Source organism: Saccopteryx bilineata, chromosome 3 (assembly GCF_036850765.1).
Source record: "Saccopteryx bilineata isolate mSacBil1 chromosome 3, mSacBil1_pri_phased_curated, whole genome shotgun sequence".
NCBI lineage: Eukaryota > Metazoa > Chordata > Mammalia > Chiroptera > Emballonuridae > Saccopteryx > Saccopteryx bilineata.
In genome coordinates, this window is record NC_089492.1 from 1,529,141 (window position 1) to 1,547,667 (window position 18,527).

The 18,527-nt window shown below is 63.4% G+C and overlaps 2 protein-coding genes across 3 annotated transcripts; one reads left to right on the top strand and one right to left on the bottom strand.

Moving 5' to 3' along the window:
- The first annotated feature begins 7,631 nt into the window (after nt 1-7,631).
- LOC136329427 (ly6/PLAUR domain-containing protein 2-like) lies at nt 7,632-9,389 on the top strand. 2 transcript variants are annotated; one of them, XM_066265549.1, is made up of 3 exons: nt 7,632-7,799; nt 8,768-8,887; nt 9,138-9,389. In XM_066265549.1, the coding sequence occupies exons 1-3, from the start codon at nt 7,751-7,753 to the stop codon at nt 9,341-9,343; spliced, it is 375 nt and encodes a 124-aa protein (XP_066121646.1). In that variant the 5' UTR covers nt 7,632-7,750; the 3' UTR covers nt 9,344-9,389. The 2 variants fall into 2 exon arrangements, with proteins under 2 accessions (XP_066121646.1, XP_066121645.1); XM_066265548.1 differs by having other exon boundaries at nt 7,637-7,808.
- Nucleotides 9,390-9,938: 549 nt separating this feature from the next.
- THEM6 (thioesterase superfamily member 6) lies at nt 9,939-15,655 on the bottom strand. Its single transcript, XM_066265547.1, has 2 exons — nt 14,485-15,655; nt 9,939-12,362 (listed from the first exon to the last, which is right to left on the bottom strand). Exons 1-2 carry the CDS (start codon nt 14,995-14,997, stop codon nt 12,249-12,251), a joined length of 627 nt encoding a protein of 208 aa, XP_066121644.1. The 5' UTR covers nt 14,998-15,655; the 3' UTR covers nt 9,939-12,248.
- Nucleotides 15,656-18,527: the final 2,872 nt, after the last annotated feature.

Below are 18,527 nucleotides of genomic sequence, written 5' to 3' on the forward strand. Positions count from 1 at the left end.
GGTGTGGAGCAGCTCTGAGTGGAGCACTCTGGGGTCAGCAGGACCTGGAGCACAGCTCTGAGTGGAGCAGCTCTGGGGTCAGCAGGAGTGGAGCAGCTCTGAGAGGAGCAGCTCTGGGGTCAGCAGGACCTGGAGCACAGCTCTGAGTGGAGCAGCTCTGGGGTCAGCAGGACCTGGAGCACAGCTCTGAGAGGAGCAGCTCTGGGGTCAGCAGGACCTGGAGCACAGCTCTGAGTGGAGCAGCTCTGGGGTCAGCAGGAGTGGAGCAGCTCTGAGTGGAGCACTCTGGGGTCAGCAGGACCTGGAGCACAGCTCTGAGTGGAGCAGCTTTGGGGTCAGCAGGACCTGGAGCACAGCTCTGAGTGGAGCAGCTCTGGGGTCAGCAGGAGTGGAGCAGCTCTGAGTGGAGCAGCTCTGGGGTCAGCAGGACCTGGAGCACAGCTCTGAGTGGAGCAGCTTTGGGGTCAGCAGGACCTGGAGCACAGCTCTGAGTGGAGCAGCTCTGGGGTCAGCAGGAGTGGAGCAGCTCTGAGTGGAGCACTCTGGGGTCAGCAGGACCTGGAGCACAGCTCTGAGTGGAGCAGCTCTGGGCTCAGCAGGACCTGGAGCACAGCTCTGAGTGGGGCAGCTCTGGGGTCAGCAGGAGTGGAGCAGCTCTGAGTGGAGCACTCTGGGGTCAGCAGGACCTGGAGCACAGCTCTGAGTGGAGCAGCTCTGGGGTCAGCAGGAGTGGAGCAGCTCTGGGCTCAGCAGGACCTGGAGCACAGCTCTGAGTGGAGCAGCTCTGGGGTCAGCAGGACCTGGAGCACAGCTCTGAGTGGAGCAGCTCTGGGGTCAGCAGGAGTGGAGCAGCTCCGGGCTCAGCAGGACCTGGAGCACAGCTCTGAGTGGAGCAGCTCTGGGGTCAGCAGGAGTGGAGCAGCTCTGGGCTCAGCAGGACCTGGAGCACAGCTCTGAGTGGAGCAGCTCTGGGGTCAGCAGGACCTGGAGCACAGCTCTGAGTGGAGCAGCTCTGGGGTCAGCAGGAGTGGAGCAGCTCTGAGTGGAGCAGCTCTGGGGTCAGCAGGACCTGGAGCACAGCTCTGAGTGGAGCAGCTTTGGGGTCAGCAGGACCTGGAGCACAGCTCTGAGTGGAGCAGCTCTGGGGTCAGCAGGAGTGGAGCAGCTCTGAGTGGAGCACTCTGGGGTCAGCAGGACCTGGAGCACAGCTCTGAGTGGAGCAGCTCTGGGGTCAGCAGGAGTGGAGCAGCTCTGGGCTCAGCAGGACCTGGAGCACAGCTCTGAGAGGAGCAGCTCTGGGGTCAGCAGGACCTGGAGCACAGCTCTGAGTGGAGCAGCTCTGGGGTCAGCAGGAGTGGAGCAGCTCTGAGTGGAGCACTCTGGGGTCAGCAGGACCTGGAGCACAGCTCTGAGTGGAGCAGCTCTGGGGTCAGCAGGACCTGGAGCACAGCTCTGAGTGGAGCAGCTCTGGGGTCAGCAGGAGTGGAGCAGCTCTGGGGTCAGCAGGACCTGGAGCACAGCTCTGAGTGGAGCAGCTCTGGGGTCAGCAGGACCTGGAGCACAGCTCTGAGTGGAGCAGCTCTGGGGTCAGCAGGAGTGGAGCAGCTCCGGGCTCAGCAGGACCTGGAGCACAGCTCTGAGTGGAGCAGCTCTGGGGTCAGCAGGACCTGGAGCACAGCTCTGAGTGGAGCAGCTCTGGGGTCAGCAGGAGTGGAGCAGCTCTGAGTGGAGCACTCTGGGGTCAGCAGGACCTGGAGCACAGCTCTGAGTGGAGCAGCTCTGGGGTCAGCAGGAGTGGAGCAGCTCTGAGTGGAGCAGCTCTGGGGTCAGCAGGACCTGGAGCACAGCTCTGAGAGGAGCAGCTCTGGGGTCAGCAGGACCTGGAGCACAGCTCTGAGTGGAGCAGCTCTGGGGTCAGCAGGACCTGGAGCACAGCTCTGAGTGGAGCAGCTCTGGGGTCAGCAGGAGTGGAGCAGCTCTGGGGTCAGCAGGACCTGGAGCACAGCTCTGAGTGGAGCAGCTCTGGGGTCAGCAGGACCTGGAGCACAGCTCTGAGTGGAGCAGCTCTGGGGTCAGCAGGAGTGGAGCAGCTCCGGGCTCAGCAGGACCTGGAGCACAGCTCTGAGTGGAGCAGCTCTGGGGTCAGCAGGACCTGGAGCACAGCTCTGAGTGGAGCAGCTCTGGGGTCAGCAGGAGTGGAGCAGCTCTGAGTGGAGCACTCTGGGGTCAGCAGGACCTGGCGCACAGCTCTGAGTGGAGCAGCTCTGGGGTCAGCAGGAGTGGAGCAGCTCTGAGTGGAGCAGCTCTGGGGTCAGCAGGACCTGGAGCACAGCTCTGAGAGGAGCAGCTCTGGGGTCAGCAGGACCTGGAGCACAGCTCTGAGTGGAGCAGCTCTGGGGTCAGCAGGAGTGGAGCAGCTCTGAGTGGAGCACTCTGGGGTCAGCAGGACCTGGAGCACAGCTCTGAGTGGAGCAGCTTTGGGGTCAGCAGGACCTGGAGCACAGCTCTGAGTGGAGCAGCTCTGGGGTCAGCAGGAGTGGAGCAGCTCTGAGTGGAGCAGCTCTGGGGTCAGCAGGACCTGGAGCACAGCTCTGAGTGGAGCAGCTTTGGGGTCAGCAGGACCTGGAGCACAGCTCTGAGTGGAGCAGCTCTGGGGTCAGCAGGAGTGGAGCAGCTCTGAGTGGAGCACTCTGGGGTCAGCAGGACCTGGAGCACAGCTCTGAGTGGAGCAGCTCTGGGGTCAGCAGGACCTGGAGCACAGCTCTGAGTGGAGCAGCTCTGGGGTCAGCAGGACCTGGAGCACAGCTCTGAGTGGAGCAGCTCTGGGGTCAGCAGGAGTGGAGCAGCTCCGGGCTCAGCAGGACCTGGAGCACAGCTCTGAGTGGAGCAGCTCTGGGGTCAGCAGGAGTGGAGCAGCTCTGGGCTCAGCAGGACCTGGAGCACAGCTCTGAGTGGAGCAGCTCTGGGGTCAGCAGGACCTGGAGCACAGCTCTGAGTGGAGCAGCTCTGGGGTCAGCAGGAGTGGAGCAGCTCTGAGTGGAGCAGCTCTGGGGTCAGCAGGACCTGGAGCACAGCTCTGAGTGGAGCAGCTTTGGGGTCAGCAGGACCTGGAGCACAGCTCTGAGTGGAGCAGCTCTGGGGTCAGCAGGAGTGGAGCAGCTCTGAGTGGAGCACTCTGGGGTCAGCAGGACCTGGAGCACAGCTCTGAGTGGAGCAGCTCTGGGGTCAGCAGGAGTGGAGCAGCTCTGGGCTCAGCAGGACCTGGAGCACAGCTCTGAGAGGAGCAGCTCTGGGGTCAGCAGGACCTGGAGCACAGCTCTGAGTGGAGCAGCTCTGGGGTCAGCAGGAGTGGAGCAGCTCTGAGTGGAGCAGCTCTGGGGTCAGCAGGACCTGGAGCACAGCTCTGAGTGGAGCAGCTTTGGGGTCAGCAGGACCTGGAGCACAGCTCTGAGTGGAGCAGCTCTGGGGTCAGCAGGAGTGGAGCAGCTCTGAGTGGAGCACTCTGGGGTCAGCAGGACCTGGAGCACAGCTCTGAGTGGAGCAGCTCTGGGGTCAGCAGGACCTGGAGCACAGCTCTGAGTGGAGCAGCTCTGGGGTCAGCAGGAGTGGAGCAGCTCTGAGTGGAGCACTCTGGGGTCAGCAGGACCTGGAGCACAGCTCTGAGTGGAGCAGCTCTGGGGTCAGCAGGAGTGGAGCAGCTCTGGGCTCAGCAGGACCTGGAGCACAGCTCTGAGTGGAGCAGCTCTGGGGTCAGCAGGACCTGGAGCACAGCTCTGAGTGGAGCAGCTCTGGGGTCAGCAGGAGTGGAGCAGCTCCGGGCTCAGCAGGACCTGGAGCACAGCTCTGAGTGGAGCAGCTCTGGGGTCAGCAGGAGTGGAGCAGCTCTGGGCTCAGCAGGACCTGGAGCACAGCTCTGAGTGGAGCAGCTCTGGGGTCAGCAGGACCTGGAGCACAGCTCTGAGTGGAGCAGCTCTGGGGTCAGCAGGAGTGGAGCAGCTCTGAGTGGAGCAGCTCTGGGGTCAGCAGGACCTGGAGCACAGCTCTGAGTGGAGCAGCTTTGGGGTCAGCAGGACCTGGAGCACAGCTCTGAGTGGAGCAGCTCTGGGGTCAGCAGGAGTGGAGCAGCTCTGAGTGGAGCACTCTGGGGTCAGCAGGACCTGGAGCACAGCTCTGAGTGGAGCAGCTCTGGGGTCAGCAGGAGTGGAGCAGCTCTGGGCTCAGCAGGACCTGGAGCACAGCTCTGAGTGGAGCAGCTCTGGGGTCAGCAGGACCTGGAGCACAGCTCTGAGTGGAGCAGCTCTGGGGTCAGCAGGAGTGGAGCAGCTCTGGGCTCAGCAGGAGTGGAGCAGCTCTGGGGTCAGCAGGACCTGGAGCACAGCTCTGAGTGGAGCAGCTCTGGGCTCAGCAGGAGTGGAGCAGCTCTGGGCTCAGCAGGACCTGGAGCACAGCTCTGAGTGGAGCAGCTCTGGGGTCAGCAGGACCTGGAGCACAGCTCTGAGTGGAGCAGCTCTGGGGTCAGCAGGACCTGGAGCACAGCTCTGAGTGGAGCAGCTCTGGGGTCTGCAGGACCTGGAGCACAGCTCTGAGTGGAGCAGCTCTGGGGTCAGCAGGACCTGGAGCACAGCTCTGAGAGGAGCAGCTCTGGGGTCAGCAGGACCTGGAGCACAGCTCTGAGTGGAGCAGCTCTGGGGTCAGCAGGAGTGGAGCAGCTCTGAGTGGAGCAGCTCTGGGGTCAGCAGGACCTGGAGCACAGCTCTGAGTGGAGCAGCTCTGGGCTCAGCAGGACCTGGAGCACAGCTCTGAGTGGAGCAGCTCTGGGGTCAGCAGGAGTGGTGCAGCTCTGAGTGGAGCACTCTGGGGTCAGCAGGACCTGGTGCACAGCTCTGAGTGGAGCAGCTCTGGGGTCAGCAGGACCTGGAGCACAGCTCTGAGTGGAGCAGCTCTGGGGTCAGCAGGAGTGGAGCAGCTCTGAGTGGAGCACTCTGGGGTCAGCAGGACCTGGAGCACAGCTCTGAGTGGAGCAGCTCTGGGGTCAGCAGGACCTGGAGCACAGCTCTGAGTGGAGCAGCTCTGGGGTCAGCAGGACCTGGAGCACAGCTCTGAGTGGAGCAGCTCTGGGGTCAGCAGGAGTGGAGCAGCTCCGGGCTCAGCAGGACCTGGAGCACAGCTCTGAGTGGAGCAGCTCTGGGGTCAGCAGGACCTGGAGCACAGCTCTGAGTGGAGCAGCTCTGGGGTCAGCAGGAGTGGAGCAGCTCTGAGTGGAGCACTCTGGAGTCAGCAGGACCTGGAGCACAGCTCTGAGTGGAGCAGCTCTGGGGTCAGCAGGAGTGGAGCAGCTCTGAGTGGAGCAGCTCTGGGGTCAGCAGGACCTGGAGCACAGCTCTGAGTGGAGCAGCTCTGGGGTCAGCAGGACCTGGAGCACAGCTCTGAGAGGAGCAGCTCTGGGGTCAGCAGGACCTGGAGCACAGCTCTGAGTGGAGCAGCTCTGGGGTCAGCAGGAGTGGAGCAGCTCTGAGTGGAGCAGCTCTGGGGTCAGCAGGACCTGGAGCACAGCTCTGAGTGGAGCAGCTTTGGGGTCAGCAGGACCTGGAGCACAGCTCTGAGTGGAGCAGCTCTGGGGTCAGCAGGAGTGGAGCAGCTCTGAGTGGAGCACTCTGGGGTCAGCAGGACCTGGAGCACAGCTCTGAGTGGAGCAGCTCTGGGGTCAGCAGGACCTGGAGCACAGCTCTGAGTGGAGCAGCTCTGGGGTCAGCAGGAGTGGAGCAGCTCTGAGTGGAGCACTCTGGGGTCAGCAGGACCTGGAGCACAGCTCTGAGTGGAGCAGCTCTGGGGTCAGCAGGAGTGGAGCAGCTCTGGGCTCAGCAGGACCTGGAGCACAGCTCTGAGTGGAGCAGCTCTGGGGTCAGCAGGACCTGGAGCACAGCTCTGAGTGGAGCAGCTCTGGGGTCAGCAGGAGTGGAGCAGCTCCGGGCTCAGCAGGACCTGGAGCACAGCTCTGAGTGGAGCAGCTCTGGGGTCAGCAGGAGTGGAGCAGCTCTGGGCTCAGCAGGACCTGGAGCACAGCTCTGAGTGGAGCAGCTCTGGGGTCAGCAGGACCTGGAGCACAGCTCTGAGTGGAGCAGCTCTGGGGTCAGCAGGAGTGGAGCAGCTCTGAGTGGAGCAGCTCTGGGGTCAGCAGGACCTGGAGCACAGCTCTGAGTGGAGCAGCTGTGGGGTCAGCAGGACCTGGAGCACAGCTCTGAGTGGAGCAGCTCTGGGGTCAGCAGGAGTGGAGCAGCTCTGAGTGGAGCACTCTGGGGTCAGCAGGACCTGGAGCACAGCTCTGAGTGGAGCAGCTCTGGGGTCAGCAGGAGTGGAGCAGCTCTGGGCTCAGCAGGACCTGGAGCACAGCTCTGAGTGGAGCAGCTCTGGGGTCAGCAGGACCTGGAGCACAGCTCTGAGTGGAGCAGCTCTGGGGTCAGCAGGAGTGGAGCAGCTCTGGGCTCAGCAGGAGTGGAGCAGCTCTGGGGTCAGCAGGACCTGGAGCACAGCTCTGAGTGGAGCAGCTCTGGGCTCAGCAGGAGTGGTGCAGCTCTGGGCTCAGCAGGACCTGGAGCACAGCTCTGAGTGGAGCAGCTCTGGGGTCAGCAGGACCTGGAGCACAGCTCTGAGTGGAGCAGCTCTGGGCTCAGCAGGACCTGGAGCACAGCTCTGAGTGGGGCAGCTCTGGGGTCAGGAGGGGTGCAGCACAGTCGCAGTCCCGAGCGAGCCCGGGCACCGCCCAGTAAGAGGCCCCAGGGTTTGCTCTGGCATCTGTGGAGTTCCAGGGGAGGGGTGGTGGCAGGGTCACAGGCAGGCACACCCTGGGAGGCTGAGGTGCAGGCACCCTGGGCAGTGGAGGGGGACATGCACGCATGAGGTGGGGAAGCTGGGGCCACACTCGAATCATCAGACTCAAACTCACCCTCTCCTACCGGAGCCTTGGCCGGAGGCCTTCCCATCAGTTTCCTGACCTGCAGTGGGGCCAGGTAAGCCCGGCCTGAGAGGCAGCCCCAAGGGAGATCAAGGCCGACACTGGGATTAGCGTCCCCAAGGTAACCCTGGCCTCTCCCCATCCCCACCCTCCATGTGGGACCTTTCTGTTGACTGAGCACTTTTCCTTTGTCTCCTGAAACCTCTGAGCACTCTGTGGCTGGTTGTCCAGGCAGCAGACCGTCCCCCAACCCCTGTGACCACCTCAAAGGAGCTGGGAGGGGGGACCCAGACCCCCAGGGGGAACTTGGACCTAGGGCCACTAAACCAAGAATCTGTCCTGGAGGCAGAGGTAGGGACACAAGGCAGGAGGGGACCTGATGGAGACAGGAGAGCCCCCAGCCCCTGCCACTCTCTCCCAGGAGCCAAGGCAGGGGTGGTGGGGGGTTCCAGGCACAGGCTCATGTCCAGGTGGTGGAAGGAGGGAGGAGGTGAAGGGCTCCAGGGGAAGTTCCTGAGGGAATGAGGATGCCCCAAAGCTCAGGGGGGTGGTCAGGAGGGGTGGGGAGGTGGAGGAACGAGGAAGGGGGCGGAGAAGGCCCCACAGTGGAATGGGACGTCCAGGTGGAGGTGGGAGGGGCCCAGCAGGGGTGGGGGCAGCTCTCCACACCTGTGCCACCCACGGGAAACCAGAGAGCACTAATCTGCTGGGCTGACGGGTCTGGTAGCTGTGCTGGGTGTCTGTCCACTCTCCCGGCCAGGCAGGACGAGCACGGAGCGGCGGTGTGGGGACTGGACCATGCGGGGGACACAGCTGGTGCTGCTCCTGCTGATGCTGGCTTCCTGCAGTGAGCTCGGTGGGCGGCAAGGGCTGGCGGGAGGGGGACAGCTGGGTGGACAGGGAGGAAGCAGGGAGGCTGCGGAGGTGCTGGTGGTCTCCCTGCTGAAAGGGAAGAGAGGAAGAGGGGCTGGGCAGCATGGAGGGGCATGAGCATGAGGAGGTGCATGTCATGAGGGCGCTGCCCCTCAGGGCTGGCACTGGCTGGGTGGGCTGGGTCACCAGCAAAGGCCTTGGTGCCAGCTGGGGAAACGCCCTTCACTGGGGGTCCCTGGGAAGGGCTTTCAGGTCCGCAGTTGGGGCTACGGTGCAGGGCACGTCTCAGAGGGAGCTTGGGCAGGCCAGGGCGGTGCGGTGGACTGGAGGCGGCAGGGGTGGACAGAGGGACGCAAATGCAGGCATATGGAAGGGGGTGAGGGTCTGAGGAAACATCTGGGGGACATCCAGCCCCTTGGGGACCCTACAGCCAGTCACAGAAGGAGCTGAATCCCAGCCCGATTGAGATGGTTCTGCCCATTTCCCAGAGAGGGAAACTGAGGTTAGTGTGAGAGACAGGGAGACACCCACTGGGAGTGGAGAAGCCTGTGGTCTCACTGTGCGAGAGCTGCTTGGGCAGGCTGGAGCCCAAAGGGCCCCCTGGGCTCCTGTGTGGCGTGGGGGGTGGGGCACCGTGGCACAGATGAGGAGCAGCTGGACCCCGCCCGCCGCTGTGCGCCCTGACCGGCCTGGTCCCCCTGGCTCCTTGCCAGCCCACCCTGCCCCGCAGACACAAGTGCTCCCCCAACACTTCCAAACCTGCTGTCTCCACCTTGGGAGTCCATGTCCCCTGGGGGCACACTCTGACTTGGGACTTCCAGTGTTGACTGGTGGGCAGCTGAGCCCTGGCTGGCATTGTCTCCCTCGACCCTGGGCCTCCGGGACAGAGAGCTTGGGAGGGCCAGGGCCTGTCTGACCCCCTCCTTGCCATTTCCCACACAGCGGTGGCCCTGCAATGCTACGCCTGTCAGGAGCCCACAGGGGTGTCCAGCTGTGTCACCATTGCCACCTGCAATGCCAATGAAACCATGTGCAAGACTACACTCTACTCACTGGAGGCAGGTCAGTGGGTGCTGGGTGGGCAGGGCTGCCTCCGGCCATCACCAGCGGTCAGCATGCCCTTCCACCCCCTCCAGTGAGGAACTCCCTGTGCTGGTAGCCACGTGTGCCTGGCACATGGTAGGCGCTCAGCTGGTGTTGGTGGAAGGAGAGGGGAGCTGGGTCACAGGGGGACTGAGACGGGGTGGTGACCCACAGTGGGAACCACACAGGGCACGGAGGCCGACCTGATACTGGTGCCCTGTGCCCGCAGTGTACCCCTTCTTGGGGCACTCCACGGTGACCAAGTCCTGCGCCAGCAAGTGTGTGCCCTCGGACGTGGACGGCATCGGCCTCACGCGGCCTGTGCTGTGCTGCAACACGGAGCTGTGCAACGCAGGCGGGGCCCCCGCCCTGGGCAGCGCCCGCAGCCTGGCCCTCGCCCTCACCCTCGCCCCCCTCCTGAGCCTCCGCCTCTAGATCCCCCTCAGCCTCGAGTACTCTTGAAGAAGCTCACCGCACCTGTGCCAGGCCTCCTGGGTCTCCTTTCCGGGTTTGGACTGCCCACTGGGGCGGGGGGCGTCTCCACCTCTGTCTCTGGTGCCACCATCGCCGGCCTCCACCCCTTCCCCAGCTCCCCCACTTCCCCGGCTCTGCCCAGCCTCCCAGGATCTGCAGCTGTCTCTCCCGACCCACACCACTGTCCCCAACTGTCTCCCTGTGGAAGTGAGGATGGTCACCGGGCCTGGCACACCCCAGACCAGGCAGGACTCTGCCCTCTGGGCCTTCACTGGGATGACTGGGGTGGGGCAGGGAATGGGACCCCACGTGCAGGGTGAGCACCACACCCATCTGGCTTCTCAGAGGAGGGAGTGTCAGGGCAGGGCCGTGAATGACAGAGCGGTTGGGTAGAGGGGAACACACCAGGCCAGGCTGGAGCCAAGTGGCCTGAACTCTGGGATGCTCTATGGAGCAGCCCACGGCCCAGCCCCACGGTCCTCCTGCATCATGTTGTAGAGGGTGCTGAGTGAAGGAAGCTGGTGGGAAAGCCCCCCAGTGCCCATCCCCTGCCTTCTCCAGGCTCACCCAAAAAGGCTCACTTGGGCCCCACTCCCTGAGTGCCCAGGGAAACCCAAGCTCCAGCACAGAGGGGACCTGCACTTCACCTTGGACTAGGGCTAGCACAAAACCCTCCCGACTTCCTTCCTGCTCACCTGCCCAACACGCACCCCCATAGTCATGGAAGGCCGCGCGCCCCTCCTGGCTGCTATGCCCACCTGGGGCACCCTCCCTGCCACGTGTGGCCCAACCGTTGATGTAATCGGTCTCTCCCTTTGCAAACCACCACCTCCTTCTGTTCCTTGCAAACCATCCTCTGTCCCTCACAACTTGCCCCAGCCCAGGAGGCCAGGTCACTTCTGCCCTCTGGCTGCCCAGGAAGATGGAGAGCCTAGGCTCCCGCTCATGTCCTGCTTGCAAACCACTGGCTACCATCCAACTTTGGCCGGGCCAAGTCCTCTCCAGCCCCAGCCCCCCCCTCGCCAAGGGCCTGCTGCACACCTAGCTGCCCATTCTTGCCAGGCCCTGGGCAGGTGGTCAGAATGTGGATGCAGTCCATACCCCCTCACTCATCTGCTTCACGTCCTGGGGGTCCCACTTCCCTGCCCTCTGCAAGGGGCCTGCAGAACAACCCCTCTACTCTGTGACTCTCCTTACTCCCACCAGGAGCCTGGGGTCCAACCTCCTGAGCCCCTGTGGGGGATCACGGGGCTCGATCCTGGGGAACAAACTGGAAACCTGGGTGGGGGTGGGGGCACCTCCTTGGTCCCACGTTCTGTGGAATGGAGACAAGTCCTGCTGACTGGCCTGGACCCCAGAAAGCACAAACAGCCCCCCATACCAGAGCACGTCCCAGGGAGTGTCCACTGCTTCTGGGGGGGGGGTCGGGGCTTCCAAATGAAGACCTCCCCCAGCGCACTCACATTTAAGACCCTTTAATCTTGGGCTTCCTTTAAATAAAGGAACATTGCAGCTTTCCCATGGCGCTACAAGGCAGCCAGCCTGGGGGCAGGTAGGGGTGGGTGTCGGTGAGTTCCCGCCTCCAGCTGGCGGGGGGCTTCCTGGGTGGGGCAGCAGGGAGGTGGTTCTGGGCTCTGGCCCGCCCCACGTGCCAGCAGGGCAGTGCACAGGCACAAGCAGGCGGGCACACACACACACACACACACACACACACACACACGGGTGGCGGTGGTCACACTCGCGGGGTCCTGACCCGTCTCCAGTTGGTCAGGGAGCTGAGGCCATCCAGCAGAGCCTGAGCTGGGGCTCTCTCGGCCCGTTTCTGTCTCTCTCTGGGCCTCCCTTTCCCCAGCTGACAGGCGGGGGGATTAGGCTGGATCAGGTGGCTTTGGCTAGCATCCCAGCAGGCTGGTGACTCCATCAGGGAGCTGTGACAGCAGCTGCCGGGACAGGCCACTGGAGCAAAGCCAAGAAGACCTTCCTGTCCGGGCCAATCTAGGGAGGCAGTCCCTCAAAATAAGAAGGGAAGAAATGGCAGCAGGACAGCCCAGCGAGAGGGCCAGAGCGGGCAGGGCCCCACCCATGGTCACACTGCACACCCCCACGGGCACCGAGGGATGCAGACAGGTGAGGGTGGGGTGCAGAGGGCACCCAGGCAGAACCCCACTCCCGCTCCATTCTCTCCTGAGCAGCAGGTCACAAACAGGGCACCCCCCAGCTACAGGAAGCTTACCACCTCCACAGGAGCCCCCATGCCATCTGAACCCAGCTGCAGTCCCTTTTCCTACCCCGGGAGAGCCCCGGTGGCCAGTTCTCCCTCAGCCAGCCTGGCCGCTGACTTGTTGGGCTCTGCTCTAGGCCTGCCCCTCCCTCGCCTGCAGCCAGAGATCCACCTCCAGATGCTGGCAGCTCCTCACTGTGCCTGAATCAGGCCCCGGCTGTGCCAACCACACTGCTCCGGCTTTACCCCTGCCATCCTCACCCAGCCACAACTGCAAGCTCTAGGTGCCCTTAGGGCAGCAGTCTCTGGACCTGGGCCCATGGCAGCCTGGCTCCACCCCCACACACACACAGCCATGTGCCAAGGGTCTGAGACCTCCCACTTCATCCATCATCTCCACCCTGAGGGCGGAGAGGTCAGGGCACCTATGTCACCCCATCCCATGCTCTCAGTGTGTTGGGAAGGGCCACAGAGGGGCATGAATAACAGAGAGGGAGAGGAGGGCCAGTGGGTGAAGGGGACTGGGCTGGTCCAGCTTAGAAACAGCGCCCCGCTGGGCCAGCCCATCCCGCACTCTCTGCCCCCCGACAAGCAGGGATGGGTGGGCAGCTGTCCCAGCAGAGGCTGGCGGGCAGGAAGTGGTGGTCACTGGTCCTTGACAACATCGCTGAGCCCGCTCTCGGCTCGGAGCAGCTGGCTGCTGGCCTCGTTGTAGGCAATCCAGTGCCGCAGGTCTTCCGGCAGCTCAGGGGGCTCCACCTGCAGGGGAGAGCGGGGTGAGGCTCCCATGGTGATGGGCAGGGGTGTAGGGAGGGCGGCCCACCCAGGCTGCTGCCTGCACACCTCCAAGCCTCTGCTGATGCTGCCCCGGCTCCAGGTGTCCTCCTTCTCCCCTCCCAGGTAGCCCCCTGACCCCCACCCTGGGCCCTCGGTGTTTAAACTTCTCTTGTCTTAGCTCTCGAGACAGCACTCTCCATCAGCAGCTGTCCCCTCAGAGCCATGTCTGAGCCTTCCATGTGTCCCTAGAACTCAGGTCAAAACCTCTGAAGACAGCTGGCTGACCCAGAGGAGCCGGAGGCCATCAGAGTCAGACAGAGAGGGGACGGAGGGCAGGGGGCCAGGGCAGCACTGGCAGGGGGTTGCCATGAGTCCCCCTTTCTCAAGGGCACCATCAGGAGCTGAGCTTGCCCTAACTACGTCCACTCAGGGCTTGACCGCTGTGCTCCCACCACTGGCCGCTGGGCACCCGTTTTGTGACAGGGTGGCGAACTGTGACACTGGGCCAGGCCTGGGAGGTCAGAGGTCTTGCAGACGGGCTTTGGGAGCTCCTAGGGATGAGGCGAGAGCCCCAGCTGAGTGCCCGCCCATCTCAGGGGGTAGAGGTGCTCAGAGCCAGAGCCCCAGAGCTGCCCTTGTCCATGGGGAGAATCTGCTCCAGGTCCAGCTCTTGGGCGCACTCTCCGCCCAGCCCAGCTGTCCTCCCAAGGCCACGTCACCCCACACCAGCCTTTCAACACGCAGGGCCCCTGGGCACTGGACTCGGCCTGCCCTACACTAAACCCCAGACTCCACCTGGAACTTCCCTGGACTCAGGATAGAAAACGGGTAACTCCTGGCCACCCCTTGGCCCTCCTGTCCCTGGTGGGTGTCCTCGATGTCCTCAGGCTGTCCCTGACATGCTGTGTTGTCAGCTCTCTTACTTCTCATGTGGACCTCACCCATCAGCCCAAGAGACCCTGCAGCCTGACCCCGTCGCAGCCTCCTGTGCAGGAAAGCTGCCTTGACTCCTCTCCTTTGCCTTTGGCCACCGATCCCAGCCCATCGACTCACAGTCTTGATGGCCAGCCACTAATCGCACTGGCCGTCCCCTCCTGGTCTCTTGACACATGGAGGAATACACAGAGCACCTCTGTCCCTATGGGGGCAGGGTGGGGGGGAGAGCTAGGCCCTTTGGTTGTGCTCCTGGCTCAACAGAAGCAGAAAACCAGGGAGCTGTGCCTGCGGCCTGCAGTGCAGACTCAAGCAGCAGCCATCCCTCTCTGAGCCTGGTTCCCTACCTTTGATATGGAAAAAGCTGGCCTCTCACAATTAAGGTGAGGCTGTGTCCCTTCTCTTCAGAGAGAGAGAGAGAGAGAGAGAGAGAGAGAGAGAGAGAGAGAACCCTGCCAGAGGGCACTCAGGGGCTGGAACAGGCTGGGCAGGTTGTCAGAATCCCTCCGCAGCAGAGTTTGCCCTGGCAACCGTTGCTGCAGCGGCACCCAGGCTGTCCCCAGGGCCCAGCTGCCATGCTGCGGTAGCCAGCTGTGCTGTGCTGGCAGGAGCAGGCCCTGGGGAGGGGCCTTGAGCCCAGGTAGTGCCGTTGCTTCTTTTCTCCAACTGGAAAAAGCAGAAAGGCCTGCGGCTCTCCAGGGCTCAATCCTTCAACGCCAAACCAGGTGATGGTGACCCAGAACTTCCAGCAAGTTCCTCTCAATGACAACACCCCCCCACACACACACACATACACACACTATGTTCAGAAGCAAGGACCAGAAAGGGTCCACACTCCAGGACACACAGCACTGCACCTAGTCTACTGGGAGAGGCCTGGTCTGGGCTTCCCAGTTCTGGAAAAAAGTGACGAATGGGCACAGAGCCTTGAGGAACGCGGTTAAGAAGTGGCAGGAAGGGAGCCAGCACAGTCAAGTTACAAAGAGTTGATTCAGTGACCCTGGGACCTCCCTCTCCGCCACCCGGAAGAAGAGCATCAGTGAATGAAGCCCTGGGCCCAAAGGAAAGGGCAGGAACGGTACGCGGTAGGGCGGGTTAGTGGGTCTTCACCAAAGGAGGGGCAGGGAGTCGTCAGGGCCCCGCAGGGTCGTGCCCGGGGAGTGCATCTCACCCTGCGCTTGCACAGGTGCTGCACGACGCGCTCCGGTGAGGTGCCCAGCACGTGCTGGCGGGAGCGCAGCAGCGCGCAGACGAAGCCGTCGCGCAGGCTGATGAAGCGCGCCTCCAGGTAGAAGGCGCGATCGTCCCAGCCCAGCAGGCGGGTGCGCACCTCGAAGGGCTCGAGCAGGTGCAGCGAGCGGCGGTAGCGCGCGCACGAGGCGGCCAGCACGACGCGCGCCCCGAGCGCACGCAGCGCCTCGAGCACGCCGCAGCGGGCCATGTGCGCGGCGCGCGCCACGTCGGCCTCGCGCAGGTAGCGCGCGTTGTTCATGTGCAGCAGCAGGTCCAGGTCCGAGGGCAGCACGCGGCCCGCATAGCGCTGCTCGGCCAGCAGGTCGCGGACGCGCGGCTGCAGCAGGCGCGCGCGCAGCACCGCGCACGGCAAGCGCACCAGGTACCAGCCGTCCAGCAGCGCGAAGTAGGCGAGCGCCAAGGCCAGCAAAGGCACGAGCAGCCCCAGCATCGCGGCGGACGGAGCCCGTGACGCCGCGGCCGGCCGGGGCGCCTTGCACTGCTCGCTGCCTGCCCCGCTAGCCCGGAACCGGCGAGCGCAGCACGGCCCGGAGCGAACCACCTCGCGAAGCTGGCTGAGGGAGGAACGCGCCTGGGAAGGCTAGCGCTGGCGGCCTGAGCCCGGTCTCCCGCCGCGGACACCCCCGTGCCCTCAGTGGTTCGTTCCGCCCCGCCGCGGGCGCCGCTGTCGCTTTCCCTGGGTGGGCGGGGCACCGGACGCGCGCGCGGGGCTCCACAGCGGCATCTGGCGGTTGCGCGCCGCGTTGCAGGCGCGGGAGCGCCCGGGGTCTCCGGCGGGGACTTCTGTGCCTGGATGGAGCCCAAGCCCCTGGTGTCTATCCTGGCCCTTGAAGACTCGGACTGGCCCCAGAGATTCGGCCCCTGATCCAGCAGAGTCAAAGGGCCCAGTCCTTATTCGGCCAGGCTGCGGGATTTTTCAAGAGAAATGGACACAGCCGGTCCCCAAGGGTGCTAGTTGGAGACTCTACTGGAAGCCGACCTCCTATGCTCCAGAACGTTCAGGGGCTCCCCATTTCCGCAGGGAGACACCCTTAAAGCGTATGCGGCGGATTTAGGGTGTATCACTGCCTGGCCCCAATACACCTTTTCAGTCCCAGCCTGTAACCTCATTACTCCTACCCACCCACATCCACCCCTACCCCTAAAAATCCTGATCATCCCAAGCTTATTTCCAAGCAGTCCCCACCTTTTGCCCGGTTAGAAACGGGAGCAAATAACGTCTTAGGTGGAGGAGGGGAGGCAGTGAATGTAAATGACTCAGCAGTGGATTCAAAGGTGTCTTGCATTTGAGACTCAGCCCAAGGAACTGCAGCACATACTCGGGCGCCTGTCCCTCTTCTCTGCAAGGCTGGGGAGGGAAAGCCCAGCGGAGGTCAGGGACCCTCAGGACTCCCAGATCCCAGTGTTTGCCAGTGAGCGCGGAGGGCTCCGCCTCAGGTCTGCACTGGAGTCCGGGAGGGGGGCGGGGGGGGGGGCGGCCCGGGAGCTCCTGGGGTGCTGGCTGTGCGGTCTAGCAGTATCCAGCACCGCTGGGCTTCCGTCCAGTTCGCGCCGGGCTTGGGCTCGGGTTGCAGGGTTCTCTGCTCCCTCTCAAAGGAGCAGCTTCCGGGGGCAGCCCCACTGCGTCGTCCCCCACTGGGGCTGAGCGGCTGCACATGCCTCCGACCAGTGTTAGAGATGAAACCAAGCAAGACTCGTGGAGACAAAATACCTGGGCAAGGCAACTTGAGTAACTTCTGCAGAGGGTCGTGCTGCCGCTATTGAAAGCCAGCCAGCAGGCGCGGGCAGAGAATTGATTGTGTTTATCCCTAACGCAGGCCCTAGGATGCTGGGTCTTGCTCCATTGGCTGGAGTGTTGACCGTGCAATCTTATTTGTTCTCGATTGGCTAGTTTAAATGGCCGCGCCAAGGTGGAAGGGAGAGATGGGGATATCATGAACTAGGTAAGGGGATTGAGGAATGGTCGGATGACTGCACATAGGAGGCTGGGGGACTGGTAAGCAAGTTAGCTATTTCCCATCCTACTCGGAGGTGGGAGGAATCCGAATGAAGGGGGTTGGGAATTAGTTGAAGAGAAGAACGTGAGCTAAACATTTCCATCACCTGGGAGCCCCGATTTGGAGTATCAGAGCTCCAGGAGCCAAGCTCTATCTAGCCTTGGGCCCCAGGCCCTGTGCCAGACCCCGGCTGATGGACCCGAAGCTCTGCCTGGGGTCCCCCAGTTCTGCCTGCTCTCCCAGAAAACAAAGGCCCAGCCCCAGGCCCTGGACCGGGGTGGGTGTGCTGAATGTGCCCTGGGCAAGCATGGGAGAGCCCAGAGCCCCCTCCAGGAGCTGTGTAGGCTGGGCTGTCCCTGGAGGCGAGGGGCTGAGGGGGGACTGTCAGCATTGAGGAACTCTGCCCTCCTGCTGTTGCCAAGAGCACGGTAGAATTCCGCCTGAGGACACACATGGAGTTCTCCTGCCTCACTGACCACTCAGTACACGCTGGGCTAGAAGTGGGGCACCACTCCCACCCTGGCCCACTGCTCACGCTGCCGCCTCACGCAAGCTGGCCTCCCTTAGCCCTGGCACCCTGGGTGGGCGGGGAGGCGGGCCATGTTTTTAGCGGGGCTTCCCGAGTGGGAAAACCTGGGGCGTGTCCTCCTGGAGTTCCAACCACCCCCAGCCCCAGACTGCAGGAGCACAGGTGTACCAGGAGGGGCCCCCAGAGGTACACCCTGGAAAGGGGGAGGGACCTGTGGTCAAGCAGAGGAGGCTGGCGGATCACTGGGGATCCTTTTCTATGCTTTGAATTTGCTAAGGTGAGTGTGGAGCATTTAAAACCAACAAAATAAAAAATGTAAGAAACAGAGGGTCTGTCCCCAAGCTGAAGGGAGAGGGCAGGGCAGGGACGTGGAGGACCCTCTCAGGGCAGCAGTCCTTCCCACCCCAAAACGCCTTTACCCCGTGAAGTCTCCGGGCCAATTCTCACAGGAGAGAGCGCTCACAGATGAGGGCCCGAGGCTCAGAGAGGTTGGACACCTTGCTCAAGGCCACACAGTGAGAGCTGGGTGTCCCCAGGCACTCTGCCCTGCCATTTCCAGCCGTGTCTTCTCTTCCTGGTGTCAGTTATTTGCTCCTGCCCAGGCTGGAGTTCCACCCAAGTAACATGGCATGGACACAGCCACCGATGTGGGCCCAGGTATTGACCTGACACAGCCCTGGACCCCAACCCTTCCCTCAACCTGAGTGCGTGCAAGGGCCGAGGCCGTCTGCAACTAAGTCAATGGGCCTTTATTAAGGGCACACCGTGGGCTGGGGTTGCTGCACACAGTGATGGGGAGCTCCCTCCCATCTCGGGCCCCAACTCCTATTGGCCCTCACCCCCTGGTGCCAATTCTATTTGGTACATTTCATCTGCACCTTGGCAGGTACCCTCCTGAGTGCCTGCTTCTTGCTGGGTGCAGGGGATACCACGGGCCAGACCTGGCTCAGCTTGTGGAGCAGGTAGGCAGGGATGGCCTGCTAGAGGGAAAAGTGATTGAGTGAGGGTGAAGGGCTGGGCCAGACTATCAGGCAGTGAAAACAGCGGCAGCCCGAGGCCCAGGGGCCGGACAGGCCGTCTGCAGGCTGATCCACATCACTAGAGCCTGTCCTGCCAAGCTGTGGGAGCGGGCAGGAGTCCTGGCAGGAGCCTAGGAGGGCTGGAAAGAATAGAGGAGTGAGGTCCAGCCTCAGTCAGGGTTCAGGAGGGGCCTCAGCTGGGCTGGGTGTGTATGAGGAGTGCCCAGTGGAAGAGCCTCCTGGAGCCTACAGCCAGCCTGGTCCCAGGGCACTGGGCTGAGGAGCAGCAGAGAGCCCCAGGGCACCGGGCTGAGGAGCAGCAGAGAGCCCCAGGGCACCGGGCTGAGGAGCAGCAGAGAGCCCCAGGGCACCGGGCTGAGGAGCAGCAGAGAGCCCCAGGGCACCGGGCTGAGGA

Coding starts and splice junctions, on each gene's coding strand:
- LOC136329427 (XM_066265548.1), top strand. CDS start 7,751: ATGCGGGGGACACAGCTGGTGCTGCTCCTGCTGATGCTGGCTTCCTGC. Junction 7,809..8,767: donor GGCTTCCTGCAGTGAGCTCG/GTGGGCGGCAAG, acceptor TTTCCCACACAG/CGGTGGCCCTGCAATGCTAC. Junction 8,888..9,137: donor ACTCTACTCACTGGAGGCAG/GTCAGTGGGTGC, acceptor CTGTGCCCGCAG/TGTACCCCTTCTTGGGGCAC.
- THEM6 (XM_066265547.1), bottom strand. CDS start 14,997: ATGCTGGGGCTGCTCGTGCCTTTGCTGGCCTTGGCGCTCGCCTACTTC. Junction 12,363..14,484: donor AGCACCTGTGCAAGCGCAGG/GTGAGATGCACT, acceptor TCTCCCCTGCAG/GTGGAGCCCCCTGAGCTGCC.